The sequence below is a fragment of the Oncorhynchus nerka genome, linkage group LG11 (genome assembly GCF_034236695.1).
Source record: "Oncorhynchus nerka isolate Pitt River linkage group LG11, Oner_Uvic_2.0, whole genome shotgun sequence".
Lineage (NCBI taxonomy): Eukaryota > Metazoa > Chordata > Actinopteri > Salmoniformes > Salmonidae > Oncorhynchus > Oncorhynchus nerka.
Window position 1 is genome coordinate 7,908,922 of NC_088406.1, and position 21,391 is coordinate 7,930,312.

The 21,391-nt window shown below is 43.9% G+C and overlaps 1 protein-coding gene across 2 annotated transcripts in view; it reads right to left on the minus strand.

Moving 5' to 3' along the window:
- Nucleotides 1-2,757: 2,757 nt before the first annotated feature.
- LOC115126039 (glutamate receptor ionotropic, kainate 1) overlaps nucleotides 2,758-21,391 on the minus strand; it is a 125,388-nt gene continuing 106,754 nt past the window's right edge. For both annotated transcript variants that reach the window (XM_065024180.1, XM_065024179.1), the window contains 5 exons: nucleotides 18,292-18,515; nucleotides 10,933-11,051; nucleotides 10,290-10,507; nucleotides 4,482-4,707; nucleotides 2,758-4,174 (listed from right to left, as the gene is read on the minus strand). In XM_065024180.1, the coding sequence (XP_064880252.1) occupies nucleotides 3,885-4,174; nucleotides 4,482-4,707; nucleotides 10,290-10,507; nucleotides 10,933-11,051; nucleotides 18,292-18,515 (1,077 nt within the window). In that variant the 3' untranslated portion in view covers nucleotides 2,758-3,884. The remainder of the gene's footprint in view (nucleotides 4,175-4,481; nucleotides 4,708-10,289; nucleotides 10,508-10,932; nucleotides 11,052-18,291; nucleotides 18,516-21,391) is intronic.

Consider the following 21,391-nt stretch of genomic DNA (forward strand, 5'->3'; position numbering starts at 1 on the left):
GGCGGCAGGTAGCCCCTGAGCTGACAAGGGAAAAATCTGTCGTTCTGCCCCCTGAACAAGGCAGTTGTTCCCCGGTAGGCCATCATTGAAAATAACTGACTTGCCTAGCTAAATAAAAGTTAAAAATAAAAAAAGAATCCCGGAAACAACAAGAGATATGATGTCAGATCCTCTGGTGGAGATTTCCCCCTTTTACTCTGAAGTCTAAACCCATGGATACACAGACTGGGTTAGAATCATTACTCTGAAGTCTAAACCCATGGATACACAGACTGGGTTAGAATCATTACTCTGAAGTCTAAACCCATGGATACACAGACTGGGTTGGAATCATTACTCTGAAGTCTACACCCATGGATACACAGACTGGGTTGGAATCATTACTCTGAAGTCTAAACCCATGGATACACAGACTGGGTTAGAATCATTACTCTGAAGTCTAAACCCATGGATACACAGACTGGGTTGGAATCATTACTCTGAAGTCTACACCCATGGATACACAAACTGGGTTGGAATCATTACTCTGAAGTCTAAACCCATGGATACACAGACTGGGTTAGAATCATTACTCTGAAGTCTAAACCCATGGATAAACAGACTGGGTTGGAATCATTACTCTGAAGTCTAAACCCATGGATACACAGACTGGGTTGGAATCATTACTCTGAAGTCTAAACCCATGGATACACAGACTGGGTTAGAATCATTACTCTGAAGTCTAAACCCATGGATACACAGACTGGGTTAGAATCATTACTCTGAAGTCTAAACCCATGGATACACAGACTGGGTTAGAATCATTACTCTGAAGTCTAAACCCATGGATACACAGACTGGGTTAGAATCATTACTCTGAAGTCTAAACCCATGGATACACAGACTGGGTTGGAATCATTACTCTGAAGTCTAAACCCATGGATACACAGACTGGGTTAGAATCATTACTCTGAAGTCTAAACCCATGGATACACAGACTGGGTTGGAATCATTACTCTGAAGTCTAAACCCATGGATACACAGACTGGGTTGGAATCATTACTCTGAAGTCTACACCCATGGATACACAGACTGGGTTGGAATTATTACACTGAAGTCTAAACCCATGGATACACAGACTGGGTTAGAATCATTACTCTGAAGTCTAAACCCATGGATACACAGACTGGGTTAGAATCATTACTCTGAAGTCTAAACCCATGGATACACAGACTGGGTTGGAATCATTACTCTGAAGTCTAAACCCATGGATACACAGACTGGGTTAGAATCATTACTCTGAAGTCTAAACCCATGGATACACAGACTGGGTTAGAATCATTACTCTGAAGTCTAAACCCATGGATACACAGACTGGGTTGGAATCATTACTCTGAAGTCTAAACCCATGGATACACAGACTGGGTTGGAATCATTACTCTGAAGTCTAAACCCATGAATACACAGACTGGGTTGGAAACATTACTCTGAAGTCTAAACCCATGGATACACAGACTGGGTTAGAATCATTACTCTGAAGTCTAAACCCATGGATACACAGACTGGGTTGGAATCATTACTCTGAAGTCTAAACCCATGGATACACAGACTGGGTTGGAATCATTACTCTGAAGTCTAAACCCATGGATACACAGACTGGGTTAGAATCATTACTCTGAAGTCTAAACCCGTGGATACACAGACTGGGTTAGAATCATTACTCTGAAGTCTAAACCCATGGAAACACAGACTGGGTTGGAATCATTACTCTGAAGTCTAAACCCATGGATACACAGACTGGGTTAGAATCATTACTCTGAAGTCTAAACCCATGGAAACACAGACTGGGTTGGAATCATTACTCTGAAGTCTAAACCCATGGATACACAGACTGGGTTAGAATCCTTACTCTGAAGTCTAAACCCATGGATACACAGACTGGGTTGGAATCATTACTCTGAAGTCTAAACCCATGGATACACAGACTGAGTTGGAATCATTACTCTGAAGTCTAAACCCATGGATACACAGACTGGGTTGGAATCATTACTCTGAAGTCTAAACCCATGGATACACAGACTGAGTTGGAATCAAAAAAAGGGGTGCGTGTGATCTGCTTTCTATCCATGACTGAAAAAGACAAGGCCTCGCATGCAGATGAACAGAATGGATCCAAACAGAACCAACGGAACCAGAAATAAATGAGACAAAGAAAAGAAGTCATGTTCTCCACATAACTTTAGTCGTTCATAAACAAAACCAACATGACAACTTTTACATGCATTTTCATGAACGTCAAATGATACAAAAAGCAAAGAATGAAAACAACTCAATGAATAAAGTCTCAAGGCGCATCTCATCCATAAATGATTCGGAAAAACCCCACTCACATGTACATACAATCATTCAGATATTTTCATATATATGAATACAAGCAAAGGTGGTCAGAAGAAGCAATACTGTTACGTTATGCTGTACAAATACCTGGATGTAAATTTGCAAACATTTGCAAGCAAAACATGATATCCTCAAACCTAATCATTAGTTAAATGTAATCAATAAGTTATAGATCAGTAAATGTAATTAACAAGTTATAGATCAGTAAATGTAATCAATAAGTTATAGATCAGTAAATGTAATCAATAAGTTATAGATCAGTAAATGTAATCAATAAGTTATAGATCAGTAAATGTAATCAATAAGTTATAGATCAGTAAATGTAATCAATAAGTTATAGATCAGTAAATGTAATCAATAAGTTATAGATCAGTAAATGTAATCAATAAGTTATAGATCAGTAAATGTAATCAATAAGTTATAGATCAGTAAATGTAATCAATAAGCTATAGATCAGTAAATGTAATCAATAAGTTATAGATCAGTAAATGTAATCAATAAGTTATAGATCAGTAAATGTAATCAATAAGTTATAGATCAGTAATGGTGCTTATTAACCTCCAGTGAAACCTTATATCTTCATCACTTACCTACAGTATCATGTCATGACACAAAATAATACATTTTCACACAGAAACAGCAAGGCCAAGACAGTCAAGTGGTGTGCCTCCCTTAAACTCAACCGACTCTCGTTATAAATAAGATATTGTGCCAATAAAGGAATAAAATGTTCATTTTTTATCTAAATCAAAAGTACGTCAAACACTAGGCCTACTCTACAATAAAGTCATTTGTGTGTGATTGTTGCACTGCAGTTCCCCAAATCCAAACTGTTGGCCTGATGAAACAAGTTGTCCTGATGAAAAAAAGCTGTCCTTTGACGAGAAAACAACATTCATAAAAGCAACTAACTTTGTGTGTTTAAGGTCCATAGGAACTGACTGTGTATACGGTCCATAGCAACCGACTGTGTGCACGGTCCATAGCAACCGTCTGTGTGTACGGTCCATAGCAACCGACTGTGTGCACGGTCCATAGCAACCGACTGTGTGTACGGTCCATAACAACCGACTGTGTGTACGGTCCATAGCAACCGACTGTGTATACGGTCCATAGCAACTGACTGTGTGTACAGTCCATAACAGTCTGAATGGGTGTACTGTAATGTATAAAGTCCACAGCAACTGACTGACTAACGGTATAACTCTATGTGCTGTATAATGTCCATAGCAACTGACTGACTGTGTGTATTGTATAATGTCCATAGCAACTGACTGACTGTGTGTATTGTATAATGTCCATAGCAACTGACTGACTTTGTGTATTGTATAATGTCCATAGCAACTGACTGACTGTTTGTATTGTATAATGTCCATAGCAACTGACTGACTTTGTGTATTGTATAATGTCCATAGCAACTGACTGACTGTGTGTATTGTATAAGGTCCACAGCAACCTACTCTATGTAGAAGGTCCATAATAACAGTCTCGGAGCCACTTTTTTTCTGTTAGTACTTATGATGCCACTCACACTGCCCTACACTCACCTCCTCTATGTCCAAGTTTTTCCTGGATTTGTAAATGAACTCTCCGATAGCTACAAACACAGAGAGAACCAGTCCGGCTGCTAGCACTATGAAAATGCCTCCGATGTTCTCCACTCCCAAGGCGCTGGCCTCCTTACTGTCCTCCTCAGGACAACCGTTTCCTCTCCACCACTTCTCCTTCATCATGTGGAGCTTCCCTTCTTCCTGGAGCTGTAGGATGGCGATGGTCACCTTGTCTCTGTAAGGGGAGCCTGGGGGAGAGAGGAATGAGATCGGAGTATCAGAGCAGCGTTTTGAGGCCATTAGGTAAACAAAAATACGTCACAAATGAGCTACATTGCCCAACAAATGAGCTACATAGCACATCATCAGCATAAAGTGAAGAATTTTGTGCATGTCTGGTGACTGACGGGCAGCATGAGCGAGTGGTTCTGGGTAGAAAAAACAGCAAAGGGGAGAGAGGGCAGCCTTGACGTGTTCCTCTAGCATGTCAGCATTCAGAAGTGATAGGGGAGGGTAATTCACACAAAGGGTTTTTCCTGCATCCGTGGTTCTTACCTATGGGAGTGCCTACGCCGTAGCCCTTAGAGTCTATGAGGCCTCCGATCTGCGTCAGGTTACAGTTCCTCTGACTGATGTACTCTATGCTGGTGGATTCCATGAGGAGAGCGTAGTCTGTGGTCATGACTCTCTGGATCCCCTCTCTGTTGTTCTTCACCAGAGCTGTGTTCTTCCTGCTGCTCATAAACGCCCACATCTTCTCATAGGTGGAGATCTTGGATTTCTAAATGGACAACAACAACACATTGTTTCCTTTTAAACAATAATAATAATAATAGCACAACTTGCCTAGTTAAATAAAGGTTCAAATAACATTAATAATAATAATAGCACGTTTTATTGGTGGAGATTAGATTTCTGAGGAAAAGCAAAGGAGGGAGAATTTGATGCCAAAAATCGCCAATTCAATGCAGATTCATAGGAAAACTGAACAGACTTTTACAGCCATTTCAGATGTGTGGCCATAAAGCGCATTACCTCATATTGCTGGGTCTGTTGACATTGTACACAGTGTTGACACAGTGTTGATATTAGAGGTCAGCGTTAGACAACAACTAACATATTGGACAGAAATGTATTGTTTCACACAGTTATGGAGACTTCTGTCCCGTTGAGAAAATCAAAAAGTTTTGATATAAAGAGCATGACCCCACATTACTCGATTCATTGATATTACTACACAATGATGATATATTAACATTTGGCATATTGGACAGAGATGTGTTGTTTTAGACTGGTGGAATATGAAATATATCTGATTACAGAATGAATGGTTACACTGCAATGGACAGGCCTGTCCAGTTGTTTTATGAGAACATCCCTTTTCTGACATTAAAGTATCTATATAAAGTGCATTACCCCACATTGCTTGATTTGTTATTGTACAAAGTGTTCACATGGAAAAACATATTAGACAGAGACAATTTGTTTCACGCTGCTATAGAAATGCCTGTCCAGTTGCTTATAGTGAAGTCTAAATCCCTGCTGGTGTTTCCCTTCCTTAAATCATCTGGGTAAGCGTGACAGCTGTGTTTAAATCTCTCTCTTGTTGACTAATCTGCTCTATGTATCCAGAGGTACTAGAGTAGGCTTGCTAGGAGATATAGGGAAAGTCATCATCTAGAGATCCTACAGTAAGCTAGCTAGGAGATATAGGGTCCTACAGTGGTCTAGCTAGGAGATATAGGGTCCTACAGTGGTCTAGCTAGGAGATATAGGGGAAGTCATCACCCAGAGGTCCTACAGTAAGCTGGCTAGGAGATATAGGTCCTACAGTAAGCTGGCTAGGTGATATAGGGTCCTACAGTGGTCTAGCTAGGAGATATAGGGGAAGTCATCACTCAAAGGTCCTACAGTAAGCTGGCTAGGAGATATAGGGTCCTACAGTTTTTTAACCTGGATAATACCCGCCAGTCCAGCTTCCCTGCCCCATCCCACCGCTGCCCCCTGGACACTGATCACTTGGCTACATAGCTGATGCATTCTGGACTGTCCATTAACCACGGTACTCCATTCTGCTTGTTTATGTTTTATCTGTCGGCCCCAGCCGCACTCAGGCTCTGTGTGTAGTTAATCCGACCCTCCCTGCCGAGTCAACGCCATTTTACCTGCTGTTGCTGCTAGCTGATTACCCGTTGTTGTCTCACCTACTGTTTTAGCTAGCTCTCCCAATTCAACACCTGTGATTACTGTATGCCTCGCTGTATGTCTCTCTCAAATGTCAATATGCCTTGTATACTGTTGTTCAGGTTAGTTATCATTGTTTTAGTTTACAATGGAGCCCCTAGTTCCACTCTTCATACCCCTGATACCTCCTTTGTCCCACCTCCCACACATGCGGTGACCTCACCCATTACAACCAGCATGTCCAGTGATATAACCTCTCTCATCATCACCCAGTGCCTGGGCTTACCTCCGCTGTACCCGCACCCCACCATACCCCTGTCTGCGCATTATGCCCTGAATATATTCTACCATGCCCAGAAATCTGCTCCTTTTATTTTCTGTCCCCAAAGCTCTAGTAGGCGACCAGTTTTGATAGCCTTTAGCCGCACCCTCATTCTACTCCTCCTCTGTTCCGAGGGTGATGTGGAGGTAAAGCCAGGCCCTGCATGTCCCCAGGCACCCTCATTTGTTGACTTCTGTGATCGAAAAAGCCTTGGTTTCATGCATGTCAACATCAGAAGCCTCCTCCCTAAGTTTGTTTTACTCACTGCTTTAGCACACTCTGCTAACCCTGATGTCCTTGCCGTGTCTGAATGCTGGCTCAGGAAGGCCACCAAAAATTCTGAGATTTCCATACCCAACTATAACATTTTCCGTCAAGATAGAACCGCCAAAGGGGAGGAGTTGCAGTCTACTGCAGAGATAGCCTGCAAAGTAATGTCATACTTCCCAGGTCCATACCCAAACAGTTCGAACTACTAATTTTGAAAATTACTCTCTCCAGAAATAAGTCTCTCACTGTTGCCGCCTGCTACCGACCCCCCTCAGCTCCCAGCTGTGCCCTGGACACCATTTGTGAATTGATCGCCCCCCATCTAGCTTCAGAGTTTGTTCTGTTAGGTGACCTAAACTGGGATATGCTTAACACCCCGGCAGTCCTACAATCTAAGCTAGATGCCCTCAATCTCACACAAATCATCAAGGAACCCACCAGGTACAACCCTAAATCTGTAAACAAGGGCACCCTCATAGACGTTATCCTGACCAACTGGCCCTTCAAATACACCTCCGCTGTCTTCAACCAGGATCTCAGCGATCACTGCCTCATTGCCTGTATCCGCTACGGAGCCGCAGTCAAACCGAAGCCGCCCTCATCACTGTCAAACGCTCCCTAAAACACTTCTGTGAGCAGGCCTTTCTAATCGACCTGGCCCGGGTATCCTGGAAGGACATTGACCTCATCCCGTCAGTTGAGGATGCCTGGTCATTCTTTAAAAGTAACTTCCTCACCATTTTAGATACGCATGCTCCGTTCAAAAAATGCAGAACTAAGAACAGATATAGCCCTTGGTTCACTCCAGACCTGACTGCCCTCGACCAGCACAAAAACATCCTGTGGCGGACTGCAATAGCATCGAATAGTCCCTGCGATATGCAACTGTTCAGGGAAGTCAGGAACCAATACACGCAGTCAGTCAGGAAAGCTAAGGCCAGCTTCTTCAGGCAGAAGTTTGCATCCTGTAGCTCCAACTCCAAAAAGTGCTGGGACACTGTGAAGTCCATGGAGAACAAGAGCACCTCCTCCCAGCTGCCCACTGCACTGAGGCTAGGTAACACGGTCACCACCGATAAATCCATGATTATCGAAAACTTCAACCAGCATTTCTCAACGGCTGGCCATGCCTTCCGCCTGGCTACTCCAACCTCGGCCAACAGCTCCGCCCCCCCCCGCAGCTCCTCGCCCAAGCCTCTCCAGGTTCTCCTTTACCCAAATCCAGATAGCAGATGTTCTGAAAGAGCTGCAAAACCTGGACCCGTACAAATCAGCTGGGCTTGACAATCTGGTCCCTCTATTTCTGAAACTATCCGCCGCCATTGTCGCAACTCCTATTACCAGCCTGTTCAACCTCTCTTTCATATCGTCTGAGATCCCCAAGGATTGGAAAGCTGCCGCAGTCATCCCCCTCTTCAAAGGGGGAGACACCCTGGACCCAAACTGTTAAGGACCTATATCCATCCTGCCCTGCCTATCTAAGGTCTTCGAAAGCCAAGTCAACAAACAGGTCACTGACCATCTCGAATCCCACCGTACCTTCTCCGCTGTGCAATCTGGTTTCCGAGCCGGTCACGGGTGTACCTCAGCCACGCTGAAGGTACTAAACGATATCATAACCGCCATCGATAAAAGACAGTACTGTGCAGCCGTCTTCATCGACCTTGCCAAGGCTTTCGACTCTGTCAATCACCATATTCTTATCGGCAGACTCAGTAGCCTCGGTTTTTCGGAAGACTGCCTTGCCTGGTTCACCAATTACTTTGCAGACAGAGGTCAGTGTGTCAAATCGGAGGGCATGCTGTCCGGTCCTCTGGCAGTCTCTATGGGGGTGCCATAGGGTTCAATCCTCGGGCCGACTATTTTCTCTGTATATATCAATGATGTTGCTCTTGCTGCGGGCGATTCCCTGATCCACCTCTACGCAGACGACACCATTCTGTAGGGGTCCTACAGTAAGCTAGCTAGGAGATATAGGGTCCTACAGTAAACTGGCTAGGAGATATAGGGTCCTACAGTAAACTGGCTAGGAGATATAGGGTCCTACAGTAAACTGGCTAGGAGATATAGGGTCCTACAGTAAGCTAGCTAGGAGATATAGGGTCCTACAGTAAACTGGCTAGGAGATATAGGGTCCTACAGTAAGCTGGCTAGGAGATATAGGGTCCTACAGTAAACTGGCTAGGAGATATAGAGTCCTACAGTAAACTGGCTAGGAGATATAGGGCCCTACAGTAAACTGGCTAGGAGATATAGGGTCCTACAGTAAACTGTCTAGGAGATATAGGGTCCTACAGTAAACTGGCTAGGAGATATAGGGTCCTACAGTTAGCTAGCTAGGAGATATAGGGTCCTACAGTAAACTAGCTAGGAGATATAGGGTCCTACAGTAAACTGGCTAGGAGATATAGGGGAAGCCATCAAGCATGACAGTGTTAATGGATTAAACCTCATCAGGTTGCAACAGTTGATGGGCGACAAGTTCCTAACCTCCTAACTCAGACTGTCCCAAATGACACCCTATTCCCTATGTTTTTATGCATTTAGCCTTTAATTAACTCGGCAAGTCGGTTAAGAACAAATTCTTATTTACAATGGCGGCCTCCCAAAAGGCAAAAGGCCTCCTGCGGGGATGTGGGCTGGGATTAAAAATAAAAATAAACTAAATAAAAATATAGGCCAAAACACACATCACGACAAGAGAGACAACACAACACTACATAAAGAGAGACCTAAGACAACAACATAGCATGACAGCAACACAACATGACAACAACATGGTAGCAACACAACATGTAGTGCACTACTTATAGGCTCATAGGGCTCTGGTCAAAAGTAGTGCACTATATAGGGAATAGGGTGCTATTAAGGAAGTAATCTCACTTTCTCTCTCCCTCCCGCTCCCTATTTTCTGATGAAATTATATATATTTTTGAAAACATTCATTCTCACGTTTCAGCCTTGCAGACAGATGGTCTACGGACATGTAAAGTATTACAGTCTTATGTTAAGACTCAAAACTATCTCCTGTCTAAGGCATCAAGGACAAACAACTGTGAGATAGGTGGATGGTGGTCTCTCTTTGCAATATAATATCTCTGAATATACTGTAGTAGTATATCACATACGTTATCCTTCTCAGTTCTGTTTGAAGAAGACCAATAGCCAGGAGATGAGCTCAGAGAGAGAGAGAGATAATGAAGTTGTTGAAGAGTGTCCGTCCGTCTGTCTGTCTCTCCATGCCTGTCTCTGTGTGTGTCCGTCTGTCTGTTTCTCCATGCCTGTCTCTGTGTGTGTCCCTGTGTGTGTCTGTGTGTGTCCCTGTGTGTGTCCATGTGTGTCCCTGTGTGTGTGTGTGTGTGTGTGTGTGTGTGTGTGTGTGTGTGTGTGTGTGTGTGTGTGTGTGTGTGTGTGTGTGTCCATCTGTCTGTTTCTCCATGCCTGTCTCTGTGTGTGTCCCTGTGTGTGTCCGTGTGTGTCCCTGTGTGTGTGTCCGTGTGTGTGCCTGTGTGTGTACCCGTGTGTGTGTGTGTGTCCACCTGTGTGTGTGTGTGTGTGTGTGTGTGTGTGTGCGTCCGCCTGTGTACCTTGAAGAAGGTCATGGTTGATCCGTCTCTCACAGCTCCATACTCTATCTTAGTCTGCTTGGCCAGGTCGTCAGCCGAGTCGATGGGAGAGTCCATCCTCTCCACGGTGAGAAAGGCAGCCAGGTTGGCCGTGTAAGAGGAGATGATGATGAGGGTGAAGAACCACCAGATGCCTCCTACTATCCTCGTAGACAGGGCTTTAGGCATCAGCTCAGATCCTGTTGCATGAAAACCAATAACACAGACAGGTTAGAGGAGTCCATTTCTATTTATAGAGTCTCACGAGACGACAAGAATTTGTCTGAAAGCCGAAAAATCGGTGCTCTCTCGGATAATAATGAGTTAATGTGGTTCTTTTTGGTTTGCCGGTCTTGTAACATTAACCAAACACCTTTAACAATTTGTCTGATACCAATTATCTAAGAAAATGTCGTATTGAAAAAATAAATAAACCGACTTAAATTGCGCTCGCTAATTTTCCACCCATATGAACAATCTTTGCTTTTCATTCTTTGCAGTACAGAGGAAGGGGACAGCGGCACGAGGGTAGTGTGAGGGGCACATTCATGAATCCTTAGTCTTGTTCCTGACAGCAGTACCTGGCTGCATTAGTGGGCTAAAAGAGAGAAACAGACGTCTGTACCTTGCTGCATCAGAGCTCCCACCCCAAACCAGACAGAGTTGATGAGAGTGAAGTTGTTCTCCACCACGTCAGAGTCAGGGTTACAGGGGTGAGGGTTGTACCACTCATAGGGGGTAAACCTACACACAGGGGGGAAAAAAGGGCAGTTAAACATTAACAAGTCAATGTGTCCAAAATGGCACCCTATTTCCCATAGTGCACTACTTTCGACCAAAGGTATATGTAATAGGGTGCAATTTGGGACGCATTCAATGAAAACATACTGTATTTAAGTTCAGCTTCACCGCTACCAGCAAGGTTTTGTTATATTGGGTCGCCACCCTAAAATCTAGATCCCAATGATTGTGAGTCGCTTTGGATAAGAGCGCATGCTAAATGAGTAACATATAAAGGCAATGAATTCTATTTCTTTTGGCTCCCAGTTCCTGTTTGAACCTCCAACAACATTTTATTTAAAGTTCATTCTGTTGTAAAGTGGTGTTGGTTCCCTCCTACATTATGTTGTAAAGTGGTGTTGGTTGCCTCTACATTATGTTGTAAAGTGGTGTTGGTTCCCTCTACATTATGTTGTAAAGTAGTGTTGGTTCCCTCCTACATTATGTTGTAAAGTGGTGTTGGTTCCCTCCTACATTATGTTGTAAAGTGGTGTTGGTTCCCTCCTACATTATGTTGTAAAGTGGTGTTGGTTCCCTCCTACATTATGTTGTAAAGTGGTGTTGGTTCCCTCCTACATTATGTTGTAAAGTGGTGTTGGTTCCCTCTACATTATGTTGTAAAGTGGTGTTGGTTCCCTCTACATTATGTTGTAAAGTAGTGTTGGTTCCCTCCTACATTATGTTGTAAAGTGGTGTTGGTTCCCTCCTACATTATGTTGTAAAGTGGTGTTGGTTCCCTCCTACATTATGTTGTAAAGTGGTGTTGGTTCCCTCCTACATTATGTTGTAAAGTGGTGTTGGTTCCCTCCTACATTATGTTGTAAAGTGGTGTTGGTTCCCTCTACATTATGTTGTAAAGTGGTGTTGGTTCCCTCAACATTATGTTGTAAAGTGGTGTTGGTTCCCTCCTACATTATGTTGTAAAGTGGTGTTGGTTCCCTCTACATTATGTTGTAAAGTGGTGTTGGTTCCCTCTACATTATGTTGTAAAGTGGTGTTGGTTCCCTCTACATTATGTTGTAAAGTGGTGTTGGTTCCCTCCTACATTATGTTGTAAAGTGGTGTTGGTTCCCTCTACATTATGTTGTAAAGTGGTGTTGGTTCCCTCTACATTATGTTGTAAAGTGGTGTTGGTTCCCTCTACATTATGTTGTAAAGTGGTGTTGGTTCCCTCCTACATTATGTTGTAAAGTGGTGTTGGTTCCCTCTACATTATGTTGTAAAGTGGTGTTGGTTCCCTCTACATTCTGTTGTAAAGTGGTGTTGGTTCCCTCCTACATTATGTTGTAAAGTGGTGTTGGTTCCCTCCTAAATTATGTTGTAAAGTGGTGTTGGTTCCCTCTACATTCTGTTGTAAAGTGGTGTTGGTTCCCTCTACATTCTGTTGTAAAGTGGTGTTGGTTCCCTCTACATTATGTTGTAAAGTGGTGTTGGTTCCCTCCTACATTATGTTGTAAAGTGGTGTTGGTTCCCTCTACATTATGTTGTAAAGTGGTGTTGGTTCCCTCTACATTATGTTGTAAAGTGGTGTTGGTTCCCTCCTACATTATGTTGTAAAGTGGTGTTGGTTCCCTCTACATTATGTTGTAAAGTGGTGTTGGTTCCCTCCTACATTATGTTGTAAAGTGGTGTTGGTTCCCTCTACATTATGTTGTAAAGTGGTGTTGGTTCCCTCTACATTATGTTGTAAAGTGGTGTTGGTTCCCTCCTACATTATGTTGTAAAGTGGTGTTGGTTCCCTCTACATTATGTTGTAAAGTGGTGTTGGTTCCCTCTACATTATGTTGTAAAGTGGTGTTGGTTCCCTCCTACATTATGTTGTAAAGTGGTGTTGGTTCCCTCTACATTATGTTGTAAAGTGGTGTTGGTTCCCTCTACATTCTGTTGTAAAGTGGTGTTGGTTCCCTCCTACATTATGTTGTAAAGTGGTGTTGGTTCCCTCCTACATTATGTTGTAAAGTGGTGTTGGTTCCCTCCTACATTATGCTGTCAAGTGGTGTTGGTTCCCTCTACATTCTGTTGTAAAGTGGTGTTGGTTCCCTCCTACATTATGTTGTAAAGTGGTGTTGGTTCCCTCCTACATTATGTTGTAAAGTGGTGTTGGTTCCCTCCTACATTATGTTGTCAAGTGGTGTTGGTTCCCTCTACATTATGTTGTAAAGTGGTGTTGGTTCCCTCCTACATTATGATGTAAAGTGGTGTTGATTCCCTCTACATTCTGTTGTAAAGTGGTGTTGGTTCCCTCTACATTATGTTGTAAAGTGGTGTTGGTTCCCTCCTACATTATGTTGTCAAGTGGTGTTGGTTCCCTCTACATTATGTTGTAAAGTGGTGTTGTTTCCCTCTACATTCTGTTGTAAAGTGGTGTTGGTTCCCTCTACATTATGTTGTAAAGTGGTGTTGGTTCCCTCTACATTATGTTGTAAAGTGGTGTTGGTTCCCTCTACATTCTGTTGTAAAGTGGTGTTGATTCCCACTCATCTCTTCAGTGGGTCATATGATTGAGTGTAGTCTGGCCCAGGAGTGTGAAGGTGAACGGAAAGGCTCTGGAGCAACGAACCACCCTTGCTGTCTCTGCCTGGCCGGTTCCCCTCTTTCCACTGGGATTCTCTGCCTCTAACCCTATTACAGGGGCTGAGTCACCTGAGTGGGTTGAGTCACTGATGTGATCTTCCTGTCTGGGTTGACGCCCCCCCTTGGGTTGTGCCGTGGCGGAGAACTTTGTGGGCTATACTCGGCCTTGTCTCAGGATGGTAAGTTGGTGGTTGAAGATATCCATCTAGTGGTGTGGGGGCTGTGCTTTGGCAAAGTGGGTGGGGTTATATCCTTCCTGTTTGGCCCTGTCCGGGGGTGTCATCGGATGGGGCCATAGTGTCTCCTGACCCCTCCTGTCTCAGTCTCCAGTATTTATGCTGCAGTAGTTTATGTGTCAGGGTCAGTTTGTTATATCTGGAGTACTTCTCCTGTCCTATCCGGTGTCCTGTGTGAATTTAAGTATGCTCTCTCTAATTCTCTCTTTCTCTCTTTCTATCTCGGAGGACCTGATCCCCAGGACCATGCCTCAGGACTACCTGACATGATGCTCCATTTTCAACTGTTCTGCCTGTGATTATTATTATTTGACCATGCTGGTCATTCATCTTGGCCATGTTCTGTTGTAATCTCCACCCGGCACAGCCAGAAAAGGACTGGCCACCCCACATAGCCTGGTTCCTCTCTAGGTTTCTTCCTAGGTTTTGGCCTTTCTATGGAGTTTTTCCTAGCCACCGTACTTCTACACCTGATGATTTGAAATAAGTTCAAAGAAGGATCAAAACCAATGCCAAACTTTGGGAAACTGTCACACTGCTAGCTAGCTACTTTACAATGCATGCAATGGGTATTGGAAAACTAGCTAGGTAGGCTACGCCATAAATCTATCCTGCAGTAAGACAAGGTAGCCAGATTTCAGACAGAACAAATACTGCAGTTAGCTATGCTACATTTTCCTCAACTAAGAACAACAAAGACATTCAGAAAGTATTCATACCCCATGACTTATTCCACAGCCTGATTTCAAAATATATATTTTCTCACCCATCTACACACAATAACCCATAATGACACCTTAGGCAGCGATTACAGCCTTGAGTCTTTATGGGTATGACGCTACAAGCGTGCCACACTTGTATTTGGGGAGTTTCTCACATTCTTCTCTGCAGATCCTCTCAAGCTCTCCAAGCGGGCTGTCATGTGCCTTTCACTGAGGAGTGGCTACTGTCTGGTCTCTCTACTATAAAGGTCTGATTGGTGGAATGCTGCAGAGATGGTTGTCAGAGTGACCATCGGGTTCTTTGTCACCTCCCTGACCAAGGCCCTTCTCCCCCAATTGCTCAGTTTGGCCGGGCGGCCAGCTCTTGAACGAGTCTTGGTGGTTCCAAACTTCTTCCATTTAAGAATGATAGAGGCCACTGTGTTCTTTGTGAACTTCAATGCTGCAGAAATGTTTTGGTAGCCTTCCCCAGATCTGTGCCTCGACACTATCCTGTCTCTGAGCTCTAATGTCAATTCCTTCGACCTCACGGCTTGGTTTTTGCTCTGACATGCACTGTTAACTGTGGGACCTTAAATAGAAAGGTGTGTACCTTTCCAAATCATGTCCAATCAATTGAATTTACCACAGGTGGACTCCAAGTTGCAGAAACATCTCAAGGATGATAAATGGAAGCAGCATGAGTTCAATTCCGAGTCTCATAGCAAAGGGTCTGAATACTTATGTAAATAAGGTATTTCTGTTTACAAAATTCTATAGGTTTGCAAATATTTTCTAAAAACCTGTTTTCATTTTGTCAATATGGGGTATTGTGTGTAGATTGATGAGGATTTTTTAAAATGTACTCCATTTTAGAATAAGGCTGTAACGTAACAAAATGTGGAAAAAGTCAAGGGGTCTGAATACTTTCTGAAGGCACTGTACATCATTTTATTAGTAGGACACTAAAAGTAAAGTCATGTAAAGTTCATTATTCATATGAAGAGAATGAATTAGGCTGTTTGAGAAAGTTTGAATCCATAGCAACATGCCTACACATTGTCTGTTTGAGGTACAATAGACCACAACATAACTACTGTAGTAGGTCAAAGCTGTGTGCTGGAAAACCCTTGGTAGAGCATGGGGGGGGAGTACGTGCTCATGGGAATTTCCTTTCTTTTTTGGCTTCAGACCAATGTCTACTTCTCACTTAAAATGTAGTAAAAAAATAATATATATTTTTTAAGTGTTTGTTTACATTTTCTTTGTTTTACAAAATGTTGGAGTAAAACAAGCTTATATTTTAGGTTTTGATGGGTTACGACAGTTCACGAGTTCACGAGTTCACGACTAATAAGTTTTATTCTTCAAGAATCAATCAGTACATATCACTAATTATACGTCCAAAAATGGATGTAACAACTGCTGAATGCCCTTTTAAGAACGGAAGCATAGAAATAGCACATATAGAACACATCTACCGCTTCTTAGACTTGCTTTAATAAGAATGACAGATCTATAACTCACATTTCTAGGTGAATTTGGTCGGATCACCCAAAAAGTGACATATTTCAGCTTTTAAGAGGCCGTTCGTTACCTGATAATGACAACGAGAGCACAGCTGACTCAGAGCCAGGCCAGAAGCACAGGGTTCACTCTAAACCCTAACCCCTACACTCTTACACCCTACGCCCTACACCCTAACCCAGCGATGATAAACACTACACATCTGACTCAGAGCCAGGCCAGAAGCACAGGGTTCACTCTAAACCCTAACCCCTACACTCTTACACCCTACGCCCTACACCCTAACCCAGCGATGATAAACACTACACATCTGACTCAGAGCCAGGCCAGAAGCACAGGGTTCACTCTAAACCCTAACCCCTACACTCTTACACCCTACACCCTAACCCAGCGATGATAAACACTACACATCTGACTCAGAGCCAGGCCAGAAGCACAGGGTTCACTCTAAACCCTAACCCCTACACTCTTACACCCTACACCCTAACCCAGCGATGATAAACACTACACATCTGACTCAGAGCCAGGCCAGAAGCACAAACAGGTAATTGCCAAAATAAAGGAAACACCAACATAAAGGAGCCAGTTGGGTCGCCTCCACAGAACAGCTTCAGTGCACCTTGGCATAGATTATACAAGAGTCTGAAACTCTATTGGAGGGATGTGACACCATTCTTCCACAAAGGAAATTCCATAAGCACAAGCATTTCTCTACACTCGCATTAACATCTGCTAACCACGTGTATGTGACCAATAACATCTGCTAACCACGTGTATGTGACCAATAACATCTGCTAACCATGTGTATGTGACCAATAACATCTGCTAACCATGTGTATGTGACCAATAACATCTGCTAACCATGTGTATGTGACCAATAACATCTGCTAACCATGTGACCAATAACATCTGCTAACCATGTGTATGTGACCAATAACATCTGCTAACCACGTGTATGTGACCAATAACATCTGCTAACCATGTGTATGTGACCAATAACATCTGCTAGCCATGTGTATGTGACCAATAACATCTGCTAACCACGTGTATGTGACCAATAACATCTACTAACCATGTGTATGTGACAAATAACATTTGATTTGATTTGATTTGATGTCTTGTTGACGGTGGTGAAAAACTTGCTCCAGAATCTCCCGTACGTGTTAAATTGGGCTGAAAATGGGGCTGAGATCCCGAACACAGCAGCTGTCAGCTCAAAGGAAAAGGAGAGAATGAGTGTGGATCAGAGCAGCGCTTCAGAAAGCGTCACAGAGTCACAGGAACAGTGCCGAGGGAAACATATAGCACCACACGATGCTACATGGTGGAAGTTCCCCCGCGCGTCTGTCCGTAGGAACAGACATCACCTCATCCATATGGACTGACCTGAGAACAACAACACTTTCGCAGGAGAAGATTCGAGTGTCTTCACCACTCCGACACACCGCGTTGCCATATCCACCAACACACAAGATAATCCAGGACGTGTCTATTACACCCAGAACAATATTTATAAATATATATTTAATAAAAATATTTATAAATCAGAGAAACAAGAACAAAAGACTGAGCTCAAAGTTTAAAAAGAATAAAAAATAATTTAAAGATAAAACTACAGCGGTCAAGTTGTTTCACTTGTAATTTACCTAGGTAGAGTTGTGTAAAAAAAAAAATGAGAGATGCATTTTGGGTTAAAGTTTACAGAAAATATTTTACGTTCATGTCTATGTTGTAATGTTCCAGAAGAACTAGGCAGGAACAGACCTCCCGACATAAGGGCAGAATAATCCCTTGAGGTCTGTTGAGAGACTACCCTTTGTTCTCTGAAAAGGGGAGATGTGGGGTTATTTGCATATTGCGCCCTGATTGGTCATATGCTAATGATGGGATTTATTGGCATTTACTCTGCCCAGTAAGGGGCTAAGTGGACCTAAACCCCACACCAGAACAGAACTGCCAGAACCCTCATTTAGTCAAGTGTTGCCTTTATTTTGGCAGTAAACCTGTGCATCCAGATGTCAGGAGACAGTGTTCACCCTAATCCCTGACCCCATGACCCCTGAAACCTGACCCCTAACCCCTTACCCCCTGACCCCTAACCCCTGATACCTGACCCCCTGACACCTGACCCCCTGACCCCTAACCCCCTGACACCTAACCCCTTACCTGGCGATGACAAACAGGACACAGCTGACTCCGAGGCAGGCCAGTAGTACGTACATCCAGATGTCAGGAGACAGGGGGTTGAGGAAGGAGAACACTCCGGGGTTCGTGCCATTGGGTTTGTGGTACAGGATACTGATTCCCAGGGTCATAAAGGGTTTAGAGAAGTCTATCACCTTCTCCCTCACATAGGTGATGGTCAGAGGAGCCACAGCCAGGTCTGCTACCTGTCATAGACAGAGCAGGTTAATGCAGAAATTACATCAGGGCTAATCAGAGTGACCACAGCCAGGTCTGCTACCTGTCACAGACAGAGCAGGTTCTATAGGAATTGCATCAGGCCTGGCCGACCCTGTTCCTGGAGAGATACCCTACTGAAGGTTTATACTCCAAACCTGTTCTTGGAGAGATATCCTACTGAAGATTTTCACTCCAACCCTGTTCCCGGAGAGATACCCTCCTGAAGGTTTAAACTCCAACCCTGTACCTGGAGAGATACCCTCCTGAAGGTTTAAACTCCAACCCTGTTCCTGGAGAGCTACCCTCCTGTAGGTTTTCACTCCAACCCTAATCTAGCGCACCTGATTCTTATAATTAGCACATCATCATCTATCACTCCAGTGTTAATGCTAAATTGTAATTATTTCGCCTCTATGACCTATTTATTGCCCTACACTTCTACATTTGCACACACTGTACATAGATTTTTTTATATTGTGTTATTGACTATACGTTTGTTTACGTGTAACTCTGTGTTGTCTGTTCACACTGCTATGCTTTATCTTGGCCAGGTCGCAGTTGTAAATGAGAACTTGTTCTCAACTGGCCTACCTGGTTAAATAAAGGTGAAATAAAAATAAATAAAAATAAAAATAAACTGAGTCAGGTTACTTATAACTGGGGTTGGAGCAAAAATCTTCAGGAGGGTATCTTTCCAGGAACAGGGTTGGAGTTTAAATCTTCAGGAGGGTATCTCTCCGGGAACAGGGTTGGAGTGAAAACCTACAGGAGGGTATCTCTACAGGAACAGGGTTGGAGTTTAAATCTTTAGGAGGGTATCTCTACAGGAACAGGGTTGGAGTTTAAATCTTCAGGAGGGTATCTCTACAGGAACAGGGTTGGAGTTTAAATCTTCAGGAGGGTATCTCTACAGGAACAGGGTTGGAGTTAAAACCTTCAGGAGGGGTCTCTCCAGGAACAGGGTTGGAGTGAAAACCTACAGTAGGGTATCTCTCCAGGAACAGGGTTGGAGTTAAAACCTACAGTAGGGTCTCTCTCCAGGAACAGGGTTGGAGTTAAAACCTACAGGAGGGTATCTCTCCGGAAACAGGGTTTAGAGCGAAAACCTTCAGGAGGTTATCTCTCCGGGAACAGGGTTGGAGTTAAAACCTTCAGGAGGGTATCTCTCCGGGAACAGGGTTGGAGTTAAAACCTTCAGGAGGGTATCTCTCCAGAAACCGGGTTGGAGTTAAAACCTACAGGAGGGTATCTCTCCGGGAACAGGGTTGGAGTTAAAACCTTCAGGAGGGTATCTCTCCAGAAACAGGGTTGGAGTTAAAACCTACAGGAGGGTATCTCTCCGGGAACAGGGTTGGAGTTTAAACCTTCAGGAGGGTATCTCTCCAGAAACAGGGTTGGAGTTAAAACCTACAGGTGGGTATCTCTCCGGGAACAGGGTTGGAGTTAAAACCTTCAGGAGGGTATCTCTCCAGAAACAGGGTTGGAGTTGGAGTTAAAACCTTCAGGAGGGTAGCTCTCCAGGAACAGGGTTGGAGTTAAAACCTACAGGAGGGTATCTCTCCGGGAACAGGGTTGGAGTTAAAACCTTCAGGAGGGTATCTCTCCAGAAACAGGGTTGGAGTTAAAACCTACAGGAGGGTATCTCTCCGGGAACAGGGTTGGAGTTTAAACTTTCAGGAGGGTATCTCTCCAGAAACAGGGTTGGAGTTAAAACCTACAGGAGGGTATCTCTCCGGGAACAGGGTTGGAGTTAAAACCTTCAGGAGGGTATCTCTCCAGAAACAGGGTTGGAGTGAAAACCTTCAGGAGGGTAGCTCTCCAGGAACAGGGTTGGAGTTAAAACCTACAGGAGGGTATCTCTCCGGGAACAGGGTTGGAGTTAAAACCTTCAGGAGGGTATCTCTCCAGAAACAGGGTTGGAGTTAAAACCTACAGGAGGGTATCTCTCCGGGAACAGGGTTGGAGTTTAAACTTTCAGGAGGGTATCTCTCCAGAAACAGGGTTGGAGTTAAAAAACCTAAAACCTTCAGGAGGGTATCTCTCCAGAAACTGAAAACCTTCAGGAGGGTATCTCTCCGGGAACAGGGTTGGAGTTAAAACCTTCAGGAGGGTATCTCTCCAGAAACAGGGTTGGAGTGAAAACCTACAGGAGGGTAGCTCTCCAGAAACAGGGTTGGAGTTAAAACCTACAGGAGGGTAGCTCTCCAGGAACAGGGTTGGAGTTAAAACCTTCAGGAGGGTATCTCTCCAGAAACAGGGTTGGAGTTAAAACCTTCAGGAGGGTATCTCTCCGGGAACAGGGTTGGAGTTAAAACCTTCAGGAGGGTATCTCTCCAGAAACAGGGTTGGAGTGAAAACCTTCAGGAGGGTAGCTCTCCAGAAACAGGGTTGGAGTGTAAACCTACAGGAGGGTAGCTCTCCAGGAACAGGGTTGGAGTTAAACCTTCAGGAGGGTATCTCTCCAGAAACAGGGTTGGAGTGTAAACCTACAGGAGGGTATCTCTCCGGGAACAGGGTTGGGTATTTCTCCATGAACAGGGTTTGTTACCTCTCCAGGAACAGGGTTGGTTATCTCTCCAGAAACAGGGTTGGAGTTAACCTACAGGAGGGTATCTCTCCAGGAACAGGGTTGGATTTAAAACATTCAGGAGGGTATCTCTCCAGAAACAGGGTTGGGGTTAAAACATACAGGAGGGTATCTCTCCGGGAACAGGGTTGGGTAGCTCTGAACTACATCGACTAGTTATTAGTAGCATTACTATAAATGTTGATTGACCATATTCACAGTACAGCCCAGTGGGGGAACTCAGCCACTCATGTGAGCCATACACCTGTACTGTACTGTACCATACACCTGTACTGT